Source organism: Topomyia yanbarensis, chromosome 2, assembly GCF_030247195.1.
Source record: "Topomyia yanbarensis strain Yona2022 chromosome 2, ASM3024719v1, whole genome shotgun sequence".
NCBI lineage: Eukaryota > Metazoa > Arthropoda > Insecta > Diptera > Culicidae > Topomyia > Topomyia yanbarensis.
The window spans coordinates 103,172,023-103,193,726 of NC_080671.1; the positions used below are offsets into that span (position 1 = coordinate 103,172,023).

Below are 21,704 nucleotides of genomic sequence, written 5' to 3' on the forward strand. Positions count from 1 at the left end.
ACTTCCACTTGCTTATGGTGTTCTTTGTGAGAAGATACAACTAGAAAAGGGAACAAATTGTGATTATATATTATTTTCCTCATGTAAAAATAACTAAAAAATTGTGAGCAAATTAAACTTTACTCATTTTGATAGCCATAGGTAAACTAACGAACGAAAACAATTTTCATCTCTGAATCCAATTATAAAATTTCTTCGGCAGTTTGTTTCAATATGATTCGACTTCTGCTAACCTGCAATATAACTCTTCGATGTGGCGTTTTGAAATGAGCGTGTAGCACCTTCTAGGTATAGGACGATAAAGAATATTTAAAAAAAATGCATTTAAAATTCGATTATACCTGTTTTTCGTACGGGATAAAACTTGCTTACTTGCCCTCATATCGTTTGTGTGCAACATGGGCCATAATATTGCACATGTTGTGAACTAAATCCTTGATGGGTTGCACTCGCAACAAATCCAACACTCGCGACGTTAGCTTACGGTGTCGTTTTTGTTCGCGGGAATTCGAGAGGCTTGTTCGCGGGATTTCGAGAGGTTCGCGGGTACTAATGGGCCTTCGAATTTTTGATGGGAAGAAAAAAGACGTGGTGTCTCTTACGCATTTATATTCAGACTAACTAATACAATTCATTTGCTTGCCTTCGTGGCATTTGAGTGTATAGGTAGAAACCTGCGTTTGCCATTTCCTGCTACCAACCAAATCGCATATTTTATTATTTACACTCTTATTTCTAATTAGCTATATCAAAATTCATTTCACAAATAAAACATATTATTAATTTTGAATTGTTCTTATTTCGGCTTCATAACATCCCGGGGCCCGTTGAAACCCTCCGTTTCAACCACTATTGCTCTTGATAGTCTGCTGAGACATTCGAATAACTGCCTGAGTCATCAGCTATTTCTATTGGGAGATGACGGACTTCCGTAATTGCTCGCTTGTAAAGTCCTCGAGCGGTTTTCACCAAAACAACACGCACCAATCCAGAGTCGCCTGCAAAAGTCTTTACTACCCGACCAAGGTTCCATAGAAATGGTGGTAGATTATCCTGCTTCAACAACACAAGTGCACCTAGCTGAATGTTGTCATTGGGGTTCTTCCATTTCGCGCGTTGATGCAGCTGACCGAGGTAATCCCTGGACCAACATTTCCAGAAATTTTGAACAGTACGACGCATTTCCTGGAAACGTGATAATCGCGTGACCTTGAGATCGGTGCAATCGGGTTCGGGCATCGAAAACATTGGTTCCCCGATAAGGAAGTGTCCTGAAGTTAACACCGCTAGATCATCTGGATGGTCTGTCAGGGGGGTGAGAGGCCGAGAATTGAGTATGCTCTCGATGTGAACTGCTGCTGTCATCAATTCATCTGCTGTGAACGATCGACCACCAAAGATACGGCGGAAATGGAACTTAAAAGACTTTACTCCGGCCTCCCAGAGTCCCCCGAAGTGCGGAGACCGAGCCGGGATAAAATGAAATGTGATTCCCGACTCAAGGCAGTAGTTCTCCCAGTGATCTGTCTGGAACTGTTGTCTGTAGCGTCTGCGTAAGTCCTGCATCTCGCGATCAGCACCAACGAACGCAGTACCATTATCACAATGCAACTCAGTCAAACGCCCACGACGAGATACGAACCGTTTAATTGCATTTATGCATGCGGCGGATGTTAAATCGGGAACGACCTCGAAGTGCACTGCTTTCACCGCCATGCATACAAAAACCGCAACATACATTTTAACGTTGGCATCTCTCCCAACTAACGGACGCACATTGAACGGCCCACAGTAGTCCAAACCGGACTTTGAGAAGACACGAGCAGGAGTTACTCGAACCGATGGAAGTGGAGCCATCTGTTGTTGTGAAGGTGCTGGATTGCAGCGAAAACATGTGATGCATTTTCTCACTGTCCTGCGAGTAAGTTCTCGGCCTCGAAGCGGCCAAAATCTTTGTCGAATAGTTGCCAATAATAATGACGGGCCGGAGTGTGCCGTCTGAAGATGCAATGATCGCGCTATCAATTCCCCGAAACGATGATGTGCCGGTAACACCATTGGATACCTGCGGTCGAACGTGTCCTTGAGGTTTTTTAAACGACTATCAAGTCGCAGCAATCCATGTTCGTCCAGTATCAAATTCATGTTTTTGAGAGGCGAATTATTTCCCAAAACAACAGTGTGGTTAGGTCGAATGTTATTCAATTCAAACTGACGAATTTCTTGGGGAAATGTAGTTGCCTGGCATAGTCGAACTAGTCTTTTCAAAGCACCTTCAATATCCTTAGAATGTAGACGTTCGATGATGCGTTGTTGCTTTGAGATCCGACAATTGTTGAAAAAACATATACACCAAGCCACAACTCTCAGCAACCTTCCAAGCTCCGAGTACCGCTCAAACAAACCATCTTCGATCGTGACTGTTGTTAATACGACCATTTCCCGTCGTTCAGTATTTAATGTTCTCTGTGTTGGTGCAGATAGACTTGGCAATATGATTGGCCAGGGTTCGACCATATTCGAAAGAAAACTAGCAGCATGCCACCACAATGTGTCATTCAAAATCTGGCTAGGACGTGTCCCACGAGACACACGATCGGCTGGGTTTTGGAAAGTTGGTACATGTCTCCATTCGCATCCTTTGGTGAGTTGTTGTACCTCAGCGATCCGATTAGAGATAAAAACCTTCCAAATTGCAGGAGGGGAGCGAATCCAATGGAGTACAATCGTCGAGTCCGTCCAAAACGTTGCAGTTCCAGTGAAGTCTGTAGTAGTTCGAACCTTTTCCATCAACTGACTTCCTAATAAAGCAGCGCAAAGCTCTAGACGAGGAATTGTCAATGGTCGTACAGGTGCGACTCGAGATTTCGAAATGAGTAGTCGCGTTATCAGCTGTCCCTCCATGTCTGGGCCCGTAACATAGATACAGCAACCGTACCCTTTCGTGGAGGCGTTGCAGAAACAGTGTAGTGTATACTCTCGGTTGATGTTCCCTACGATGCGTCGAGGAATCTTTAGTTGCTGAAGCTGTATTAATTCTTGGCGGAATCCTAACCACCAAATCCGATCTTCCTCGGAAACCTCTTCATCCCAGCCAATATTTTTCACCCAGAGACGTTGCACGAATATTTTGGCGCTAACTACAACTGGTCCGACTAATCCGAGCGGGTCAAAAAGCGATGACATTTCCGATACCACCAAACGTTTGGTCACGATGTCCGTCGTCGCCAGCGCTGGAATTTTGAAGGCCAGTTGGTCCGACAGAGGGTGCCACAAGAGGCCAAGAGTTTTCAATCCTTCTGCACGTCCAATCTCCAACTCTGAAGCAACCTCCCACAGCTCTTGGGGAACATGCTTCAATGCTGCTAAGTCATTTGAACACCACTTCCTTAGTGAGAATCCGCCAAGCGAAAGCAAATTACACAGCTCGGCACAATCTGCTGCGACCTCCTCAATGTCGTCGCCACCAGCTAAAACATCGTCAACGTAAATTCGCTTAGTAACAATTTGTGCAGCCCGAGGAAAATTTTGACCCTCGTCTTCCGCAAGTTGATTTAAGACCCTGGCAGCATGATAGGGTGAACTAGACAGACCATATGTAACGGTTTTCAGTTGGTAATACTTCAGTGGTCCGGACGGATCCTTTCGCCAAATAATTTGTTGGAACTTGCGGTCTTCTTGATGCACCCAGACCTGCCTGAACATTTTTTCTGCGTCTGCCGTGAAAACAAATCGAGGCATCCGAAAATTGATCACAGTAGCCAGCAAAGGAGGTTGCACTGTAGGACCACTGTGGAGAATATCATTCAACGAAAGCTTGCCTGCTCCCTTACTGCTACCATCAAAGACGACGCGAATTTTTGTCGTGCTACTCTCGGGACGAAGAATGGCATGGTGGGGGAGAAAAAACTGCGGGCCTACAATACGTGAACATTCCTCCATATGTCCTAACTGCTCGTAATCTTCCAGGAACTGTGTATAGGCTTCACGTAAACGCACATTTCCCGCAAATCGTCGCTCCATCATCAGGAATCGCCGCAATGCTGGTGTATAAGAGTCCTCTAATAGGGATATCATATTTTCTCGAAATGGCAGCCGAACGATGTAACGTCCATCCTTATCTCTGGACACTGTATCACGAAAATGGGATTCGACTTCTTGCTCTTCCTGAGATGGCGATTTTCCGATGTCGAAATTTTCGATCTCCCACAACCGCTCCAATTGAATATTCAAATCTTGTTCCATTGCGACGTGACACACCACCTTATTCTTATCCGTTGTAGCGAGTTTGCCTGAAACTACGTAGCCCAGAAGAGTTTTCTGCAACAGAGGAAATTCATTAGCAAGAATGAACTGATGCGGTTCGATAAGGGTATAAAACAGTTCCGCTCCAATAATCAGGTCAACTCCACGGCTGATATTAAATCTTGGGTCCGCTAATGGTATGTTGGGGGGAATTTTCCAGCGAGACACATCCACATGTTGACTAGGCAAACAAACTGTCAACTTTGGCAGCACCAAGCAGTTCAACGGATGTTCGAATGTGCCAAAACGAGAAACAATAATGGTATCCACTCTATGGTGTACAGTGACAGCGGCCTGGCCTATACCGCTAATGGGAAGGTTGATTCGCGAGCGCTTCAAGCCCAAACGTTGACACAGTGCCTCCGAAATAAAATTGGATTGAGATCCACTATCCAACAAGGCTCTGGTATGATGAGTTTTACCACTGATATCCTGAATACCAACAACAGCTGTTGATAGAAAGACGACGTTATCCTGGCGCTCATTGGATTCAGTAAGAGTCGTAACATTTCCATGTGGGTGATACGAGCAAGCTGGTTCTAATGCGACACGATTGGCAGGTGACATATGCGATTGTTCCTCCACTACCAACGGCGAAGTGCTGTGCTCCTCATTTGTACAGATAGCCGTTGCTGCTTGGGTGACAGCTGACGAATGCTTTTCCTCTCCGTGTGGTACCGTTGCTAATGGTGGTAGGTGCAGCAAAGTGTGGTGTTTTTTAGCACACGTTCTGCACAGACTGCTGTTACAATCCCTGGCCATATGCCCACCGCGCAAGCAATTTATACATAAGCGATGAGTTTTTGCAAATTCAAGGCGTTTGTTGGGTGTTTGCCTAAGGAAGGTTTCGCATTGGGTTACCATATGTGGCTGTTTACATCCTGGGCATCTTGGAACATTGTCGGAGGCCACATGAGACGAAAACGGTTTTCCCTTATTCATTTTAGAGTTAAAGCCTGTAGAGGGCGTACCACTAACGATCTTGCATTTTTGCAGCGTACGCGATCTTTTATGGATAAACTCTAGCAAGTCACTATACTGAGGTGCTTCTTCGTCCTTACACCTGTTCTCCCATTCCAACAGCGATTTTTCGTCCAGTAGACTGCTCAGTCGTTCCACTAGAAAGGAGTTCCAGTGACTCTCCGGTTCTTCCAGCTTGTCCAAAATACCAACATGACGATTGAATTCGTCTGCAACCTCAGCTAGACTAGCAGCGGAATCCTTGCGCGCGGAAGGGATTTTTAGAATCGCCGACATATGTTGCTTCACGAGAAAGTTGACATTTTCATAACGATCGGTGATAGTCTTCCACGCGAGCGCATAGTTGTCTGATGTTATCGCAAACGAAGCTATTAGCCGGGCAGCTTCGCCCTTGAGGGAGCTGCGCAGATAGTGCATCTTTTGTACTCCCGAAAGATTAGTATTAGTGTGGATCACCGATTTAAAAAGGTCTCTAAATTCAATCCACTCCTCCGGATTTCCTCTAAATTCCGGAATGCGAAGTTCAGGAAGTTTCACCGATAGTGTGTGGTTAGCAAGAGGCTGATGTCCTACAGCTGTTACGATGGGATTTTGCTCTGTTGTGGTTTGTGGCAGAATGGTTAGCAGCGCTGCCTTCAGCTCGTAGTACATTGTTTGGAACTGCAACCGGGTATCCGAAAAACTCTCCACTTCATTCTCGAGTACCTCGATTTCCTCCTGAACACACTCGAACTTTTCCCAGAGGTCATCGAGGTGTGTGATCCTAATTGCCACTTGATTTGTCTGGTCCGGTGTAAATTCCGTATAGAATTTCTGAATGAGTTCCGCCGAACCAAGAATATTGCTTCTCCGCCGCAACAGAGTTTTGTAATGGAGAGAATGTTTGTCCGGAGTCGATTTCGAGGAAGACTTCCTGGTGGCGACTTTCTTTGGAGCCATTACAAAAATGATATACAATTAGCCACCTGCTAATTCGATGTGGTTTGGACACGTGGCAACACTTAACCTCAACTGCTGGATTTGCTGCTTGACGACGGCCTTTCGGGAATCCGTAGCAATTCCGTGTTGCGGGGTGTCGGTCGACGACGAGAGTGAGTTGTCCAGTTTTAACCAACTGGGTGCGAGAGTAATTCGACCACACCACCAGCAGCACGTGGAATCCCAATTCAACACTTTTATGTGGGAATTCCTCCCGGGTTTCGGCACCAACTTTGTTGTGAACTAAATCCTTGATGGGTTGCACTCGCAACAAATCCAACACTCGCGACGTTAGCTTACGGTGTCGTTTTTGTTCGCGGGAATTCGAGAGGCTTGTTCGCGGGATTTCGAGAGGTTCGCGGGTACTAATGGGCCTTCGAATTTTTGATGGGAAGAAAAAAGACGTGGTGTCTCTTACGCATTTATATTCAGACTAACTAATACAATTCATTTGCTTGCCTTCGTGGCATTTGAGTGTATAGGTAGAAACCTGCGTTTGCCATTTCCTGCTACCAACCAAATCGCATATTTTATTATTTACACTCTTATTTCTAATTAGCTATATCAAAATTCATTTCACAAATAAAACATATTATTAATTTTGAATTGTTCTTATTTCGGCTTCATAACAGCACATAAAGTTCGAAAAGTTGATTCAAATTATTAAGATGTATGCAAGAGGAACATGGCGGCCTTTTACACTGTTTTCATTTGGGTTCAAGATGCAGCCATTTCTGCAATGACAGGTACTAACGTCTTAGGCCGGACTAAACTCAGGCCTAAAATCAAAGATAGTACCGTGTGGCGGTACCAACTAGATTCAAGCTTACCGCCATAAGAAGGCTAATCATCGGGCGATAGTTTATTATGTTTGTAACAATATTTCTTTTTTTTCATTCGAATCACTTTAGCCTGCTTCTATTCGCTTGGAAAAAAATCGTTGTTTTGATGATGGAATTAAACAAATGGACGATCATAGGTATTTATTTTGATTCATTTTATTTATTTGATTTCTTTCATATTCAGTCATTCCTTTTATTTATTTAATCCAATTTGTGAGTTTGAATTAATTGATCACTTTTTAAATATAGTCTAATTTTGCATTTAATAAGCTGAACTAATTTGAGTTATTTATGTTTTCAGTTTGATTTAAATTAATCATTCTACCCGTGTTATAATTTTTAAAATATTTGTTTTAGTTACTTTCTATGATTTATTCGAGGTTTTATTCATGCAGAATTCGAAACTTTATTCATCTTACCGCTAGTTGGGTGCGAACTTCGCATGAGTTTTGCAAACTAATGTATGATCCAAAAGTGATATGTGTTAGAAACGTCTCATCTCACTGGTAGGTGGAATCCTGATTTACTCACGCATCTCTAATGCGAACGCCTAAAGCAACTGACTAATCCCAAGTGATGCCATTCTGCTCAAATTGGTTCAATCCAGTAAATTTTGTACAGTGCCAGATTTTGGTTATCGGGACAAAGAACAATCTGGTGCCAACTTCGTGCTAGTTTGGATTTAGCGTCTAACTGGTCCTAAGTTGGTGCCAGTTACTAATGAGATGAATTCGAAACACTCATTCGGTATATGACTTTTCAAGTGTATACATTAGAGTGACAGGAAAAAATGACCCCCATCGGCCCACCCCTGAGTCGATTCATAATTCTACCAGGAGTACTTGCACCAAATTTCAGGCAAATCGGACAAGTTTAGCTACCGGACCAACGTGCCTGAAGTTTGTATGTAAAATTTTTCGACAGTTTACATGGAGAAAACCCACTAGCTCGCATTTTCGACGATAGGTGGCACTGTATGTATCGTATTATCACTGTAAGTGAAAATAAGATAGATAATTTAATTGTCTACAACTTTGCCGAAGACTACTAGTCAATCCGACATTGTAAAAATAAAATTATTAAGCTTTTAGCGAAGTGATGTATGAGTCAGTTTTGCATGGGGCCTAGCAGTGCATGGTTGTGTATCAGTACTCGATTCCCACGAACTATACACTTTTGTGAAATAATGGTTAGATTTAGCTCAATAGTAGAAGAATTGTAGTACATAATACGAGTTATCTTTTGGCTAGAAAATTTTAGTTACACCTGTGACCACATAGAGGGCGCTACCGCTAACTTTTCAACGGAGAGAGATAGAAATTAGGTGTCTTCTACAAAGTTGTAGAACAGACATTTTGTAATAATTCTTCCGAACATCTTGATATTTTATCTCTCTTCTATAAAAAGTTAGCACTGGCGTCCTCTTTGTGGTCACATGTGGATTAGGGTGGGACAAAAAATAGATTCCAGCTCCGAGCAACTTTTTAGGTTCCATTTCGGTCCTAGAACATCTGTGCAAATTTTTAGCTCGATCCTTGAAACTATATTTTTGCGCCCACTGCTTAAAGTTTACATGGGATTTTGTATGGGAAAGTTAACTTTTACAAAATAATTCCTCCAGGAGTCGCCCATTACTTCCTAAAAATACATCGTTATGTGGCTTGTATAGGAAATTTAACAAAGAAAAAAAGTCTCGAAAACCACGAAACGATCTGATGCTTGAGAAAAAAGTTATTAAGCAGAAACCGATTGATGCTCTGACGATTGATAAAATATTCATTTTTGCTAGCTCCACTGCTGTTGGTTGTCCAATTATACTCAATTTTGTTTTAATCCTCTCTTAACGTATCTAAATCGTTTATCTATACTATTTGGCCACTTCGCAAGGTTTTGAGGGATAAATTGAGGCTTATTTTGTACATAATAAGAGAAAGTTAAAAAAATTTATATATAATAAAACCTCTGACAGTGATGCTATGAAAAGTGAAATTTTAATCAATCTTCAGGGCATCAATCGGTTTTTGCCTAATAACTTTTTTCACAAGCATCAGATCGTTTTGCAGTCTTCTAGACTTTGTTTCCTTGACAAATTTCCTATAAAAATCAGACATCTGTTTATTTGCAGGAGATAACGGGCGACTCTTGGAAGAATTAATTTGCAAAAGACAATTTTCCCGTACGAAATCCCATGTAAACTTTAAACCGTGGGCGCAAAAATATAGTTTCATCGATCGAGCTAAAAATTCGCAGAGTTGTTCTGGGAGCTAAATGGGACCCAAAAAGTTACTCGGAGCCAAATTTTATTTTTTTCATATAACCATCTCCCACTCTAATGTGGATCTTTGTCACAAGAAGTTTTATTTAAAATACCATCAAAATTTTTAGATTATACTTTTACATATAAATTTTAATAAATCCAAATGTACGTTAGGGAAAAGATTACTTTGGAGAGTAAAGGCTAGTTTACAGTTCAGGAAATGGATCACGGGATTTCGCACGGGATTTGCGTCGGGATTTGATCAAGGAAAATTTCCCGCCGAGATCTCTCCAAACTGTTAAACCAAAAACTGCTGCTTCTTAAAAATAAAAACAGTATCAAACTTGCAGCAAATTGCAAACCTTACAAAAATACTGTTTTCCCCGTCGGAAACAATTTGTGTTGAATTGTTCCCGGCTGGATTTCTGTGTGGAGAGTTTTAAAATCCCGTGATGTTTCCCGCGGTTGGGTTTACACTTCAGGAAAACTGTCATTTTTGTGTAGACTCATTTCCCGTCATTTAAAATAAATAAATAAATAGTGACCCAAATCCCGTGACACGTTTTCCGAACTGTAAACTAGCCTTTAAGGGTTCACAGCAACCAACCGTTTGAGTTCAATACTACATACACCAACATCAAAGCGTCACAGCTTGCTTATCTCTGTTGTTGATTCGATTCGATGACCGAAAGAATGTAAATAATGCCGTTCTGGTTAGACGATCTCTGCGTCGGTTGAGACAGTTTCCACAGCCTCATTGTTGGCTGTACCGTAGAACTAAAGTGTTAGAGGCGTTGGGAAGTGAACGCTTTGAAACATTGAATCTCATAAATCCGGGTTGTGAGTGATAGATTGCGGCCAATTCTGGTACGATACTTACCTTGATATTGTAGTAAGTAACCGTATACTTTGTGCCAAGTGAAACAGTGACAATGTAAATCAGTCGTGGAAAGGAACTGCTAAAAATAATCGCTGCTATCAGTACTTTCGAAGCGCTAACTATTCCTTCAGTGTGACGTGACGGAGCTGCACCGATGCAGTTGTGCTTCTTGCAGTCATATAAAGGCGATTCGTTAGCACGAGGCATTCAGAATAAAGGAGATAGTTATCAGTGCAGTGATGATCGAGTACAACGATAACAAATCGTTCGGAGAAAGTGAACCACTGTTGGGTAAGAAATTGTATCGGAACGTGCCAGTACCGGGACCATCGCGGATTGGTCGGAATTCCAGCCAGGAGAAGTACCGATGGCTCACGAAAGGTGAGTTCATTTTTTTCGCTGACCTTCAAAACCGACTTATTTTATTGTGCGCAAAAATTTCCGCTACTTGCTAACAAAAGTTTATTCACTTCTCGTTCCCCATTAGTACAGTACTTACAGTTCCGCAAGATACGCACGTGATGTGCCAAAAGTCGCTCGGCATAAGCTCTACCTGTTTGATATGCTTCAACCATCCGCTATCAAACCAATGTCGTACGATTTGCCTGATTGACTCATCCCGGCGAATACAACACCGCACCGTTGTCGGAGGGTGGGGGTAGTTCTAGTAGTTGATAGCTAAACTTTGATTTATGCATTTATGCCTCCGCTCGCATCGGGCACAGTCTGTGATCCGTGTCATTTGCGCGTTCGCATTTCAAGTCCGCGAACGTCCGCTTCGGTGACCGGAATTTTAATTCTACTCTATACCTATTGGTCGGTTGGGTTTGAGAAGTACCCGCGATTATACGAAGTGGGTATAGGTTTTTTTTGGCGGGTTTACTAGAGCTGGCTGGGAGTTTAGCCGTTACCGATTTTATGCGAAATTGCCATATAAGTAGGTATTTACTGCTAATGGCACAATTTCGGAAGTGCGTGTGATTGCGTATACATTGAGAAATAGCGAAAACAATTGAAATCTTAAAAGTTTCCGTTAAGTGCGATAAACGAAGAAAGTTTACAGTAATGACCTGGTTTATTATTCGTCTGTAAAAAATGTTGGTAAAAGAGTGAAATTGTTAGAATTCAAAATTTTTAGGCAAATTTTTTTCATTAACATAGGCACTTTTTCAGAATCCGTATTGTCTTATACTATTGTCTTAGCAAATTCAGAGGATAGCATTCAAGATGGTAATTTGATCAAATTGAATACTTGAATTTGAATTGCGACACAAACCTTGCTCTCAAGGATCTTATTGAATGAATTTGTATTAGGATAAGACGAATATCAAATTTTAGTTGGGATGTAATCCTGCCCTTCTGGATAATTTTTCCGTAGTCAAAATTATAAATACGTGGAATCGCATTAAATTCGGAGCCTATTGTATGTATTTACCTCGAACTTCAACTTCGATTGTATCATTCATCAAACGAAAGTAAGAGCGTATGTACACACCTTTCCGAACCATACACCACATTGACGCAGACGGCGAATGGTTTTACCGACCATCTGAAGCCAAATAATGAAATGTAAATTAGTTTTATTACCAAATGGTCCGCGAGCAAAAGAGCTACACAGACGCACTTTGCCACTTCAAAGTATCCGGGAAATCCCTTTGAACTTTCGCACTTCAAAGGCTGCATCTGAAGTGCTATAACAGGACTTCAAAACGGTCTAGGAGGATCGCTTAGTTTTGATTGTGTGAATCGGAGTTCTGAATTTCTGCTAGCATAACCATAGACTTGCACGACAGTTTCACGAAGTAAATTCAATTTCAACACTTATTTTACCAATCGGTACATATAGGAACTAGCGAATTTTGAGCGACACTGACAACGGTCATTCGTCGCAGCAAATGTATGGCTGGGGCAGTCAAAAGAGGCTTTTAACCCATTCATGCCCATATTGTTTTTAAACAGCTATAACTTTTGATTGAGGCAAGATTTGCTCACAAAAACAAGTAAGTAATGTGACTATTGTCTTTCATTTGAGTATTAACAGTTACAAGGAACAGCTCTAGAACTGCAGTTATTGCAATTAGTCCGATTGGATTCCGATGGAGCAGTGCTGCCAGGGACAGTTTACCTTGACGGCGGAAAATGAATTTTTCATATATTTTCATTATGTAGCAATACTATTGAAAACTGATAAAATTTGTCAGTTTTCGGCTACGTTTTCCGCGCTATTGGACTATTGTCAATATTCTAGGAGAATAGTATTGCACATTGGAAGGTAAAAACTGAGCAGCTTCTAGCACTGCACCTACCTGTATCTTCATGAAACAAGGCTTTTCGTGTTTCTTGCCCCACCCTTTTCAAGGAAAAATTGTTTAAAAACCCTACATACACTATAAAAAAGTTGGGCATGAAAGGGTTAAACGGAAAACCCCAACAAACAATTCGCCAAGGATCAACACAAATAATGCTGTGGTGGAATGCAATGTTTACGTACGGTACCGACGACAACACAACGTCCGGCCGGCAGTTGAGTGCCGGTGATGAATCATGTCAATAAAATTCGATAAGTACGACACCAGGGCAGAGTGAATATTTTTGGGTAGCTGATGACTAGCAGTTATGGCTTCGCGAAATGTGGTGCTTTTTGTAGATCGTATGGTGAAGACAGTAAATGGTTTCTTTGCTCAGGTATTTTTGTCGTGTACAGAACAGAGACGGAAGCATGCGCTTTTTAACTTTTGATTTCACTGTCATCAGTTATAAAACTGTCTTGGTTCAGATTAAAGAGACTAGAGTAACAAAGGGACGCCATGTTCTGTTTAGAATTCCAATTCAACTGTAGGATCTTATAGCTGAATTCGGTATCCAAACGGAACATGTCGTCTCTTTGTTTTTCTAGTCTGTTTAGTCCAAATGACACAAGTTTTTCATTTTTATTCCACTATATGACTATTATTCTAGGGACTATTCATAAATTACGTCACGTTTTTTTGGGGGGGGGGGTACAACAAGTTGTGACATGTTGTGACATAGCGGGGAGGGAGAGTTAGCTAGATCGTTACGTAACATGTTTTCACCGAAGAAAAAAAAATTTCTATGAATTTGTTACGTAATAGGGGAGGGGGGGTGGAGAAATTTGTGACAATTTGTTACATGGGGGGTGTCAATTTTGGTCAATTTGTGCGTTACGTAATTTATGAATGGTCCCCTATTGATTTTCAGTATGTGTAGCCATCGGACTGTTTGAATGCTGAGTAAATCGTTAGACTCATGTGAAATTAGTAGCAAACATTGATCAAGCATGATTATCGAAACCATAACGATGCATGGAACGGGGCACTCGTTTTCCGTTTTAAATAACTGAGTCCGGAACCATGTTCAGACCTGGTGCAGATCCTGGGTCCGTGTATGTCCCGGATCTAAACCATTCCCATCAAACCTGACTTGAACCAGGTCCAGACTTGGCGCTTAGACCAAATACAAAACATTAGATCCAGATTCTTGATTTGGACACCATTGATCCTGAATTCCGCACTTGACAATTGTTCATGCTTGTTGCAGTTGCTAACTTGAGGGTCCGGAATAGAAAAGTGATTATTACGTCTATTTCATGGACCAAAACATGTTGACGTGAAGTTGTAGTTTGCCGTTCCAGAGTAAGTTTGAACAAAGAAAAAGTCGAAATTTGCCAAGAAATTTTTGACCTGGCAGGTGATTTGTGGGAGTTATAAAAATATCGATCACTAAATAAATTCTAAAAGAACAAACGGCAAAATACATATATTACGCTCGTTAGTATGCTACGAGGCAAACAACGTGAATTTTGTGCCAACCAAATTCGTCGGCACTTCGCCTAAGTGAAACATTTAGGACAATTATGAAGATAACACTTTATAAACATCCCAAAATTATTGAAATTGAGCTGAAATTCGACAAAGTTTTAAAAGCCACGATATTAATAGAACAGCAGTTATACAAAATTTAACGAGTTCTACAAAGAGAAAGGTTTGAGCCTTTACAATAGAAAAATGAATTGAATTGAACAAATTATGAAAATTATAACTAATTCGTTGTTCTATAATGTTTAAAGGTTTCCAGAAGATCCAACAGAAGACGATATTTCTCAGTGTAATTATCTTTGTGCTATTGTTTTTTAGGAATTTTATATTGGTACTACTAGTTTAGGAGTACTATAATCATTAGGGTCATCCATAAATGACGTAGCACTTTTTGCGTGATTTTTAACACCCCCTCCTTTATCGTAGCATTTCGTCACAAACCACTAAATCCGCCGCTGGTAATTACGTTGCTTGACGGTAACCCTCCCCCCACCCTTTCTGCCCATAAAATAAAAAAAATAACGATGTTAGATGAAACGGGAAAGGTTGTCGTGATATCAGGTTAACCTCTATTCCCCTTTGAAAAAACTACGTAGCATGACATGACCTCCTACCCCCCTGTCGACACATCATCACAAGATACAAAACTCCCCCCTCCATCATATAATGCTACGTCATTTATGGATGCTCCCTTAGGATAATAATTTCAAGCAGTTTCGGAATTTAAATTCCAATCACGAGCCGCTTTTATCACTCGTACGAGTGAATAAGTTCAGATAATTAGCCACGCCGACAATAACAACTGACATGTTTGCATGAAAAGTTATTGGTACTTACACAATTTCTCCGGATAAATACAACGTATTATTTCTCCGGATAAATAAATCCGCCGGAGAACAAGCGAATGAGTTTATCACGGCACTCTTTTTGCACTCACTGTCTTGCTGGCACTATTCCCAAACACGACAAAACAAGTCTATCGTACTTCTTTGTCGGTTTTATTGTAAATGAAGTGTCCTTCTCCGATGAGAAGGAAAACTCACAGGGCCGTGCGCGGTCTTCTAGCGTCTTTAGCAAGGTTGCAGTTTTGCGCCCCTTTACTATTGACAATGCACTAGTTTTTCAATTCAAATTTCTATCAATAATTTAGTAGGAACATGGAAATGGCACACATATTCTGACTAATACGACAGTACAACAGTACAATAGAAGTTGAATAGAATTCCACTGAAACAAACAGGATGAGCAGGACTTTCACTTCGATGGTACAAAGTTCATTAGTGAATTAGTAAAAGCATCGTTATCTAGCAAAGATAAGCACATGAGAAGTGTTGCTGATGTTCCTTGCAGACTTATTATTTCTTCACCGAATAACGGTGAGTCGTGTGATTGAACGTTATGTACTACAAAACTGTGAGCATCGAACGGAAGGAGAAATGCGGTCAAAATGGATATTCTATTACGTCGCTGTTGTGCTATCTTATGACAAGCGCCATTTAGCACATTTCGAGAAAAACGATTTTTAAAGTTTGAGATTGAATATCTTGAAACTTATAAATGGTATGAACAATCCAAAGAAGACAATTGATGCTTCTATCTGTTCTGCATTAATCTCTCAAATATTACGAAGATCGGTTGACTATGTTGCGAGTTTTTACTATGAATGTAAAAAAAAGTCGCACTCACACGTGTCATAGGCGTGTATTGATGACGAAATTTGTATGACGTGTCATAATCGTGCATGGAAAATTTTCCATAGAAAAAAATCATCATTTTTTAACTTTTATTCATATCTTTGGGTTCATATGGTCTATAAACATTCGGTGAAATGCATTTTAAAGGAAATGAGTCAGGGAATCTAGAAAAAATGGTTATTCTTGATTACAGTGTTGCCAAATATATTTTATTTCCAGTTCAAAACTAAAACTGTGTTTTTCTCACAACTCGTATAATTTTCTTTCGAAAATGTTTATGCCATTGTGTTCCTCAGACATTTTCACACATAAAACCGTCTAAAACTTCAATATAACTTGAGCCAATCCCTAGATATAGTGATTTGAAGCAAAAATCTCACAATTTCTTATCATGTTTCTAGCTATATCTAAGTAACCAAGTAGAATTTCAAAATTCTGAAAACGCCACTTTGTAGAGATTTTTCAAACAAGTAATGTGGCATATATAACTCAGTTTACCCCAAAATGGCGTTTGTCATAAGATAGCACAACAGCGACGATTAGTGATCAGGGTCACAAGCGTATAGTGAAAGCGTTCAAGCCGAATCGCAATGCTTCGGTCAGGGATGTGGCCAAGAAGTCTAATCTGTCCAAGTCTTTCGGTCAGAGAGCCAAGAACCGGATGGGACTGCATACGTACAAAGTGCAGAAGACTTCAAATCGCGACGAACAGCAAAATACGGTGGGAAAGTTACGGGCCCGCAAAGTGTACACCCAGATGCTGACGAAGCCTCATGGATGATGAGACTTACGTCAAGGCGGACTTCCGGCAGCTTCCAAGGCAACTGTTATTCACCGCTCAGCACAAGATTGATGTTCCGGAGTAAGTAAGAAAGTAGAAACTTTAAAAGTTTGCCAATAAATACATGATTTGGCAAGCGATCTGGTAATGTGGCAAACGGAATGCTCCTTTCGTGACACCGGGATTGTAAACGGGGAGATATAACTCAAGGAATGTCTACAGAAGCGTCTGATTCCTCTGCTGAAGTAATTATGAAGCACTACGGAAGCATCCCAAGAAGGTCAACTCTGAGAAAGACACGAAGAAAAAGTGGGTTTCCGTACAGAAGAAGCTAATGACTAATGAGCTATATTTTATTGGTTTGGAAAGGATCGGTCCACTGAGTAATTTTCTACAGCTTTTACCGTGATGCAATTTTATATGGGATACCCTTTAGTTTGTTAGTCGATGGCTTCTTTGAAGTAGATGGCTTAGCTTGTACCGTCCCTTTTTACCAAGAGTAGGTACATAATCGGTGTCTCCTTCCGAGCTACATATATCATCGTCAGACAAATCCAAAAAAAGTTATGCAATGGTATGGGGTTCATGTTCGATAATTTCAGAATTTCCACTAAAGTGTGCTTGGATCGCTCATTCGATGGAACGCTTAAACTATTGAATCGTAATTTGTATGTTGGACACTCACTTGCAGAATGATGAACCCACTGCAAACAAGGTATTTTCAGCCCCCTTTGTGCATTTATCAACCTTGTGTGCATCGCCGCACTTTGAGCACTTCACTTTATTGCAACAGTAAGTGCTCGTGTAGCCCAGCTTTTTGCAATTGGTACAGATGCATACCGTAAATCTAAGCTTGTCCAGCAAAATATTATTCAGTAGAGCTGCACTTACGAATGCACTCAAAATGATTTCGAAGGAGTGATCACTGTAGTATCACCTGTGTGTGCCAGACACTTTGTTAAGCTGTTTAACTCCAAGCATCTTAACTTGCGGAAGCGTTCATGTTCTTAGAAAAACTCATACCATTCTCCAGATTATCGACTATTAAGGTTTCTTCGGATACTACGCCATCTATCTCGACGACGTTAGTTGGAATGTATACACAATATTCAATGTCAAATCGTGGATCATTCACAATGGCGTTGGCCTGTTTCCTATCCGAGAGAACGGTTGCGAAGCTTATTCGTGTTTGCCTTTGTTATTTCACTCACACTAGCAAAACTAGAAGTCATAGTTTTGCTTATCTGAGCTACTCTAAGGGGCTTTCCCTGGAGTCGGAAGAAAACTACAAAACGATCGCTTTGGCGGTCGTTACATTTTTGGACACGTAAGGTACTATAATTGGGAAGAACATTTCTGTTGCCGGTTCCACCAGCACTAACACAGGACTACCAAGACCGGTAGCAGAAACCGTCTCAGAACCCATCGAAATCAAGGGGCGCAGCGGGAATTAGTTTTCTGTTGAAAAGCTGTTTTTTTAAATATCAAAGCCCCCCCCCCCTTTTCATATTGTGACAAATGTCAACGTAAACTCAGATGCCAAATTTTAAATCATTTTGACAATTTTAGACCCCCGTCCACTTCGCTTGAAGTTTTTAACATTAAAAAATATGAGGAAAATAGGGTAGCACTCGGAAAATTAAAATTTATGCCATTTTTCAAAGAAATTTTTTTTGTGAGTATTGTAATGGAAGTATCTTTGCTTCCCAAAAAATTGGGAAAGCTGTATTTATGGGGAATTTTGTCCAAAAATTGACTTATTCCTAATAACCATTCTGATCTATTCTGCAAATCATGTATTTTTTGCAGTTTTTCTAATGAGAAAAAATCTCAGGAATTGAACGGGACCTGAGGAGAAGTTCGGGTTCTAGGGCATTTTGTCATTCATATCAAATTTAATCATTTTCTCATGTATATATTATTCTTCAATCAATTTTACCGGCATCGAATCTATTTCCATTTTTTTGCTGAAAATTTTCCATGTTCAACAAGGTACTTAAAATAAAAATTGATTGAAGAAAAATAGAGATATATGCACAAAAAAATGATAAAATGTGACATTAATGACAAAATGCGCTAGAACTCCCACTTCTCATATTCTGACACAGTTCCCGTTCGATTTCTGAGATTTTTTCACATTAGAAAAATAGCAAATATGAATGAATTGTAACATAGAGCAGAACGGTTTTTAAGAATAAGGCATTTTTTGGACAAAACTGCTAAAACTCCGACTTCCTTTATTGTTTGGAGAATGAAGATAATTTCATTAGAATGCTAAGAATATTTTCTTTAAAAATAGTATAAATTATAATTTTCCGAGTGCTACTTCAAAAGTAATAGCATTTAATATATTTTTCCTCATGTTTTCCCATAGTGCCAATGTACAGTGGTCCAGAATTCAAATTTAGCAGAAATCAGTGGCGTAGTAGCGGGGGGGGGGGTTTTGGGGACGAAACCCCCCCCCCCCGAAATATTTTGGAGAAATTTGAAAAAATTGAATATGTTAAACAAAAATATGCCTAATATTTTAAATGAAATTCTCAAAGTTTCATTTGCAAAAGTTATCTTGTAAAAAAAATTTCTTGTAGTGGAAATTGACTGCAGACTCGACACCTACCTGTCGGCACGTTGTGGAGGCTAGCTCAACCGCCGAGGACTATAACGAGTAGATCGCGGCGAAGCGAGGAGCTGGGAGCTTAATGGTTCACGAAACGGATATCGGTACCGAGAGAAATTTCGCCACATTCTGTACTCCTTGACTGACGGCGAACATGGACTGGTGAGTGTGAGTGAAGTATCCCCATAGAGGCCACCAGGCGATTCGCTACCGCATCGGCCAATGGAACCCTGCTGCAGCACGAAGAAGGACGGGCGGCAAGCTAAAGTGGAAGACGATAGCCTTTAACGAAAACCTCTTTGTTGAGTTACTTCGGCGAACAACGGAATCAAGTACGTTGATACGGCTGACGGCTAACAAGAAGGATTGTGACGGCTTGTGACGTTACAATGTCACGAAAACTAGGGCCATGTAGTAGACGGCGTGCAGCTTACTGGTTAAATGAGTAACTCAGTATGCTATACGCTGCTTGTCTTAGATCCAGAAGGCGGGCTCAGAGCGCAAGATCGGAGAGTGAGAGAGGAGCGCAAGCGACGTATCTAGAAGGTAGGGACTCTTTAAAACAGGAGATCAAGCTTAGCAAGCCAATTGCCATAAGTAGCTGTGCTGAGAAATAAACGCCAGTCCCTGGGGGACGCGTACTGAGTCGTCATGACGAAGACGAGGGTCCGTCGACACCAGCTGAAATATGCCCGGTTAAGCTAAACATAATCGTTGAGGGTCTCTTCCCGAATCACGATTCAACTACCTGGTCACCGACGCCGTACGGCGAAGAAGAAGGAGGTAACACAGTCGAGTGGCAAGTGACTAACGACGAGCTCAAAGACGCGTCGATGTGACGATGTGACGAATCAAAGAAAACCCCCGGTCCGGATGGAATACCAACAGCGGCGCTGAAAGCTGCGATCCTGGCATATCCGGACATGTTCAGGATGCTACTGCTGAAGTCTTTAGACGATAGTAATCCCCGAATTGAGGAAGGTACAGAAACTGATGTTGCTGCCAAAGTCAGGGAAGTCACCGGGCCATCCAGCCTCGAATAGACCAATGCCGCAGCGTGGCATAAAAGAATGACCCAGATCCTGAAGAGCTACTTCCAGAGTAGAGCACTGCTGTACCAGACGAACAAAAGGGCAGAAGGCAATGCGAGTCGCAGCGGGCGTTACTCAGGGCTCCATTCTCTGTCAAACACTTTGGAATGGGATGTAAGATGCACTGATAACATAAATTCGTGAATAAAATAAATCATGCAATGCACGAATTCATTCGTCGTTTTCTGCAACGAAGTATTTTCGTGCATTGTAGATAGTAATTTTCGTTCATTTCTTGAACGAGAATGGCCGTATGGTGAACGAAAGCTTTCGTAAATTTTACACATTTAATGTACACTGCACGAATGATATCGTTGATAACGACATTATTTTTCGTGAATGAAATGAAATGTTTTGTTTATTTTAATAAACGTTTGTGTATATTACGAACGATTTCGTCGCACGAAATCTTTTCGTTTATTTTAGAAAAGTTTTCGTATTTATTGGCCTCTTATTGTTTTCAGTCGATCTTTTAAGATCGATGTTTTTTTTTATTTAAAAAAATCGATCTGGCCAATTCGATTTTATTGTGATTCAAGGAAATGGCCGCTTGATGAACGAAAGTTTCGTTTATTTTAATAAACGTTTATGTATTATACAAACGAGTTCGTTGGTCGCATTCGATCTTTTAGGATCGATGTTTGACAACACCGATATCGCTCTGGCAGAGAAAAACTCAAAATTATTTATACAAAATCAAATCGCGACGGCTCAACTGATTCTGTACTGCTCCAGATTCTGAATCAACTGGAAGCGAAAGAGGCTCAGGAAATCTTCCTGCAACCGGCGGACACGGATACGACTACTAAATAGTCAGACAACAACAATTATCTGACGAACAGCAACAATGGCTCCATATTGCTCCTTTGACGTGGACGGTTTGACAAATGGTGCTCGTAAATATTATAAAGATATTCGTATATAACAGCGAACGACTCGTTTGCTGAATGAAGCTGTTTCGTAATAAGCTAACGAAAGTCATTTCGTGGTTTTCACGATAAACTCGTAATAAAAAACAAAAGTGTTTCGATAGAACTACGAACGATTCATCATATGTACGAAAATCTCGTATATTTTATGGAAGTTGTTTGTACGAAATTAATTCCTAGAGATTTACGAATATATTCTATCAGTGTGGGGTCTTTACACTGCGGCTGCCCAGGAAAGTGAAAATCGTTGGTTTCGTGGACGATGTGTCAATAATGGTGAGACACTTGAAGAAATGGAGCTGTCGGTGACGGAGACAATAGATGCGATCGAGAGCTGGATGAACGGGTCAAGCTGCAAATAGCTCACCACAAGACGTTGTTGTTGGACAGCAACTGCAAAGGGGTTCAGCGGATACAGATCACCATCGAAGGGCATGTGATTGCATCGAAGCGTGCACTGAAGCAATTGGGAGTGATAATCGACGACTGATTGAGCTTAAACAACCACGTTGG

General features: G+C 40.9%; 2 protein-coding genes across 3 annotated transcripts in view; one reads left to right on the top strand and one right to left on the bottom strand.

The window, feature by feature from the left end:
- Positions 1-849: 849 nt before the first annotated feature.
- Positions 850-6,225, bottom strand: LOC131679631 (uncharacterized). The gene has a single exon (XM_058960365.1). It carries the CDS (start codon positions 6,223-6,225, stop codon positions 850-852), a length of 5,376 nt encoding a protein of 1,791 aa, XP_058816348.1.
- A 3,815-nt stretch (positions 6,226-10,040) lies between these two features.
- LOC131679049 (putative inorganic phosphate cotransporter) overlaps positions 10,041-21,704 on the top strand; it is a 92,034-nt gene continuing 80,370 nt past the window's right edge. Inside the window, exon 1 of one of the 2 annotated variants that reach the window (XM_058959586.1) lies at positions 10,041-10,624. In XM_058959586.1, the coding sequence (XP_058815569.1) occupies positions 10,483-10,624 (142 nt within the window). In that variant the 5' untranslated portion in view covers positions 10,041-10,482. The remainder of the gene's footprint in view (positions 10,625-21,704) is intronic. The other variant, XM_058959585.1, reaches the window with a different exon arrangement.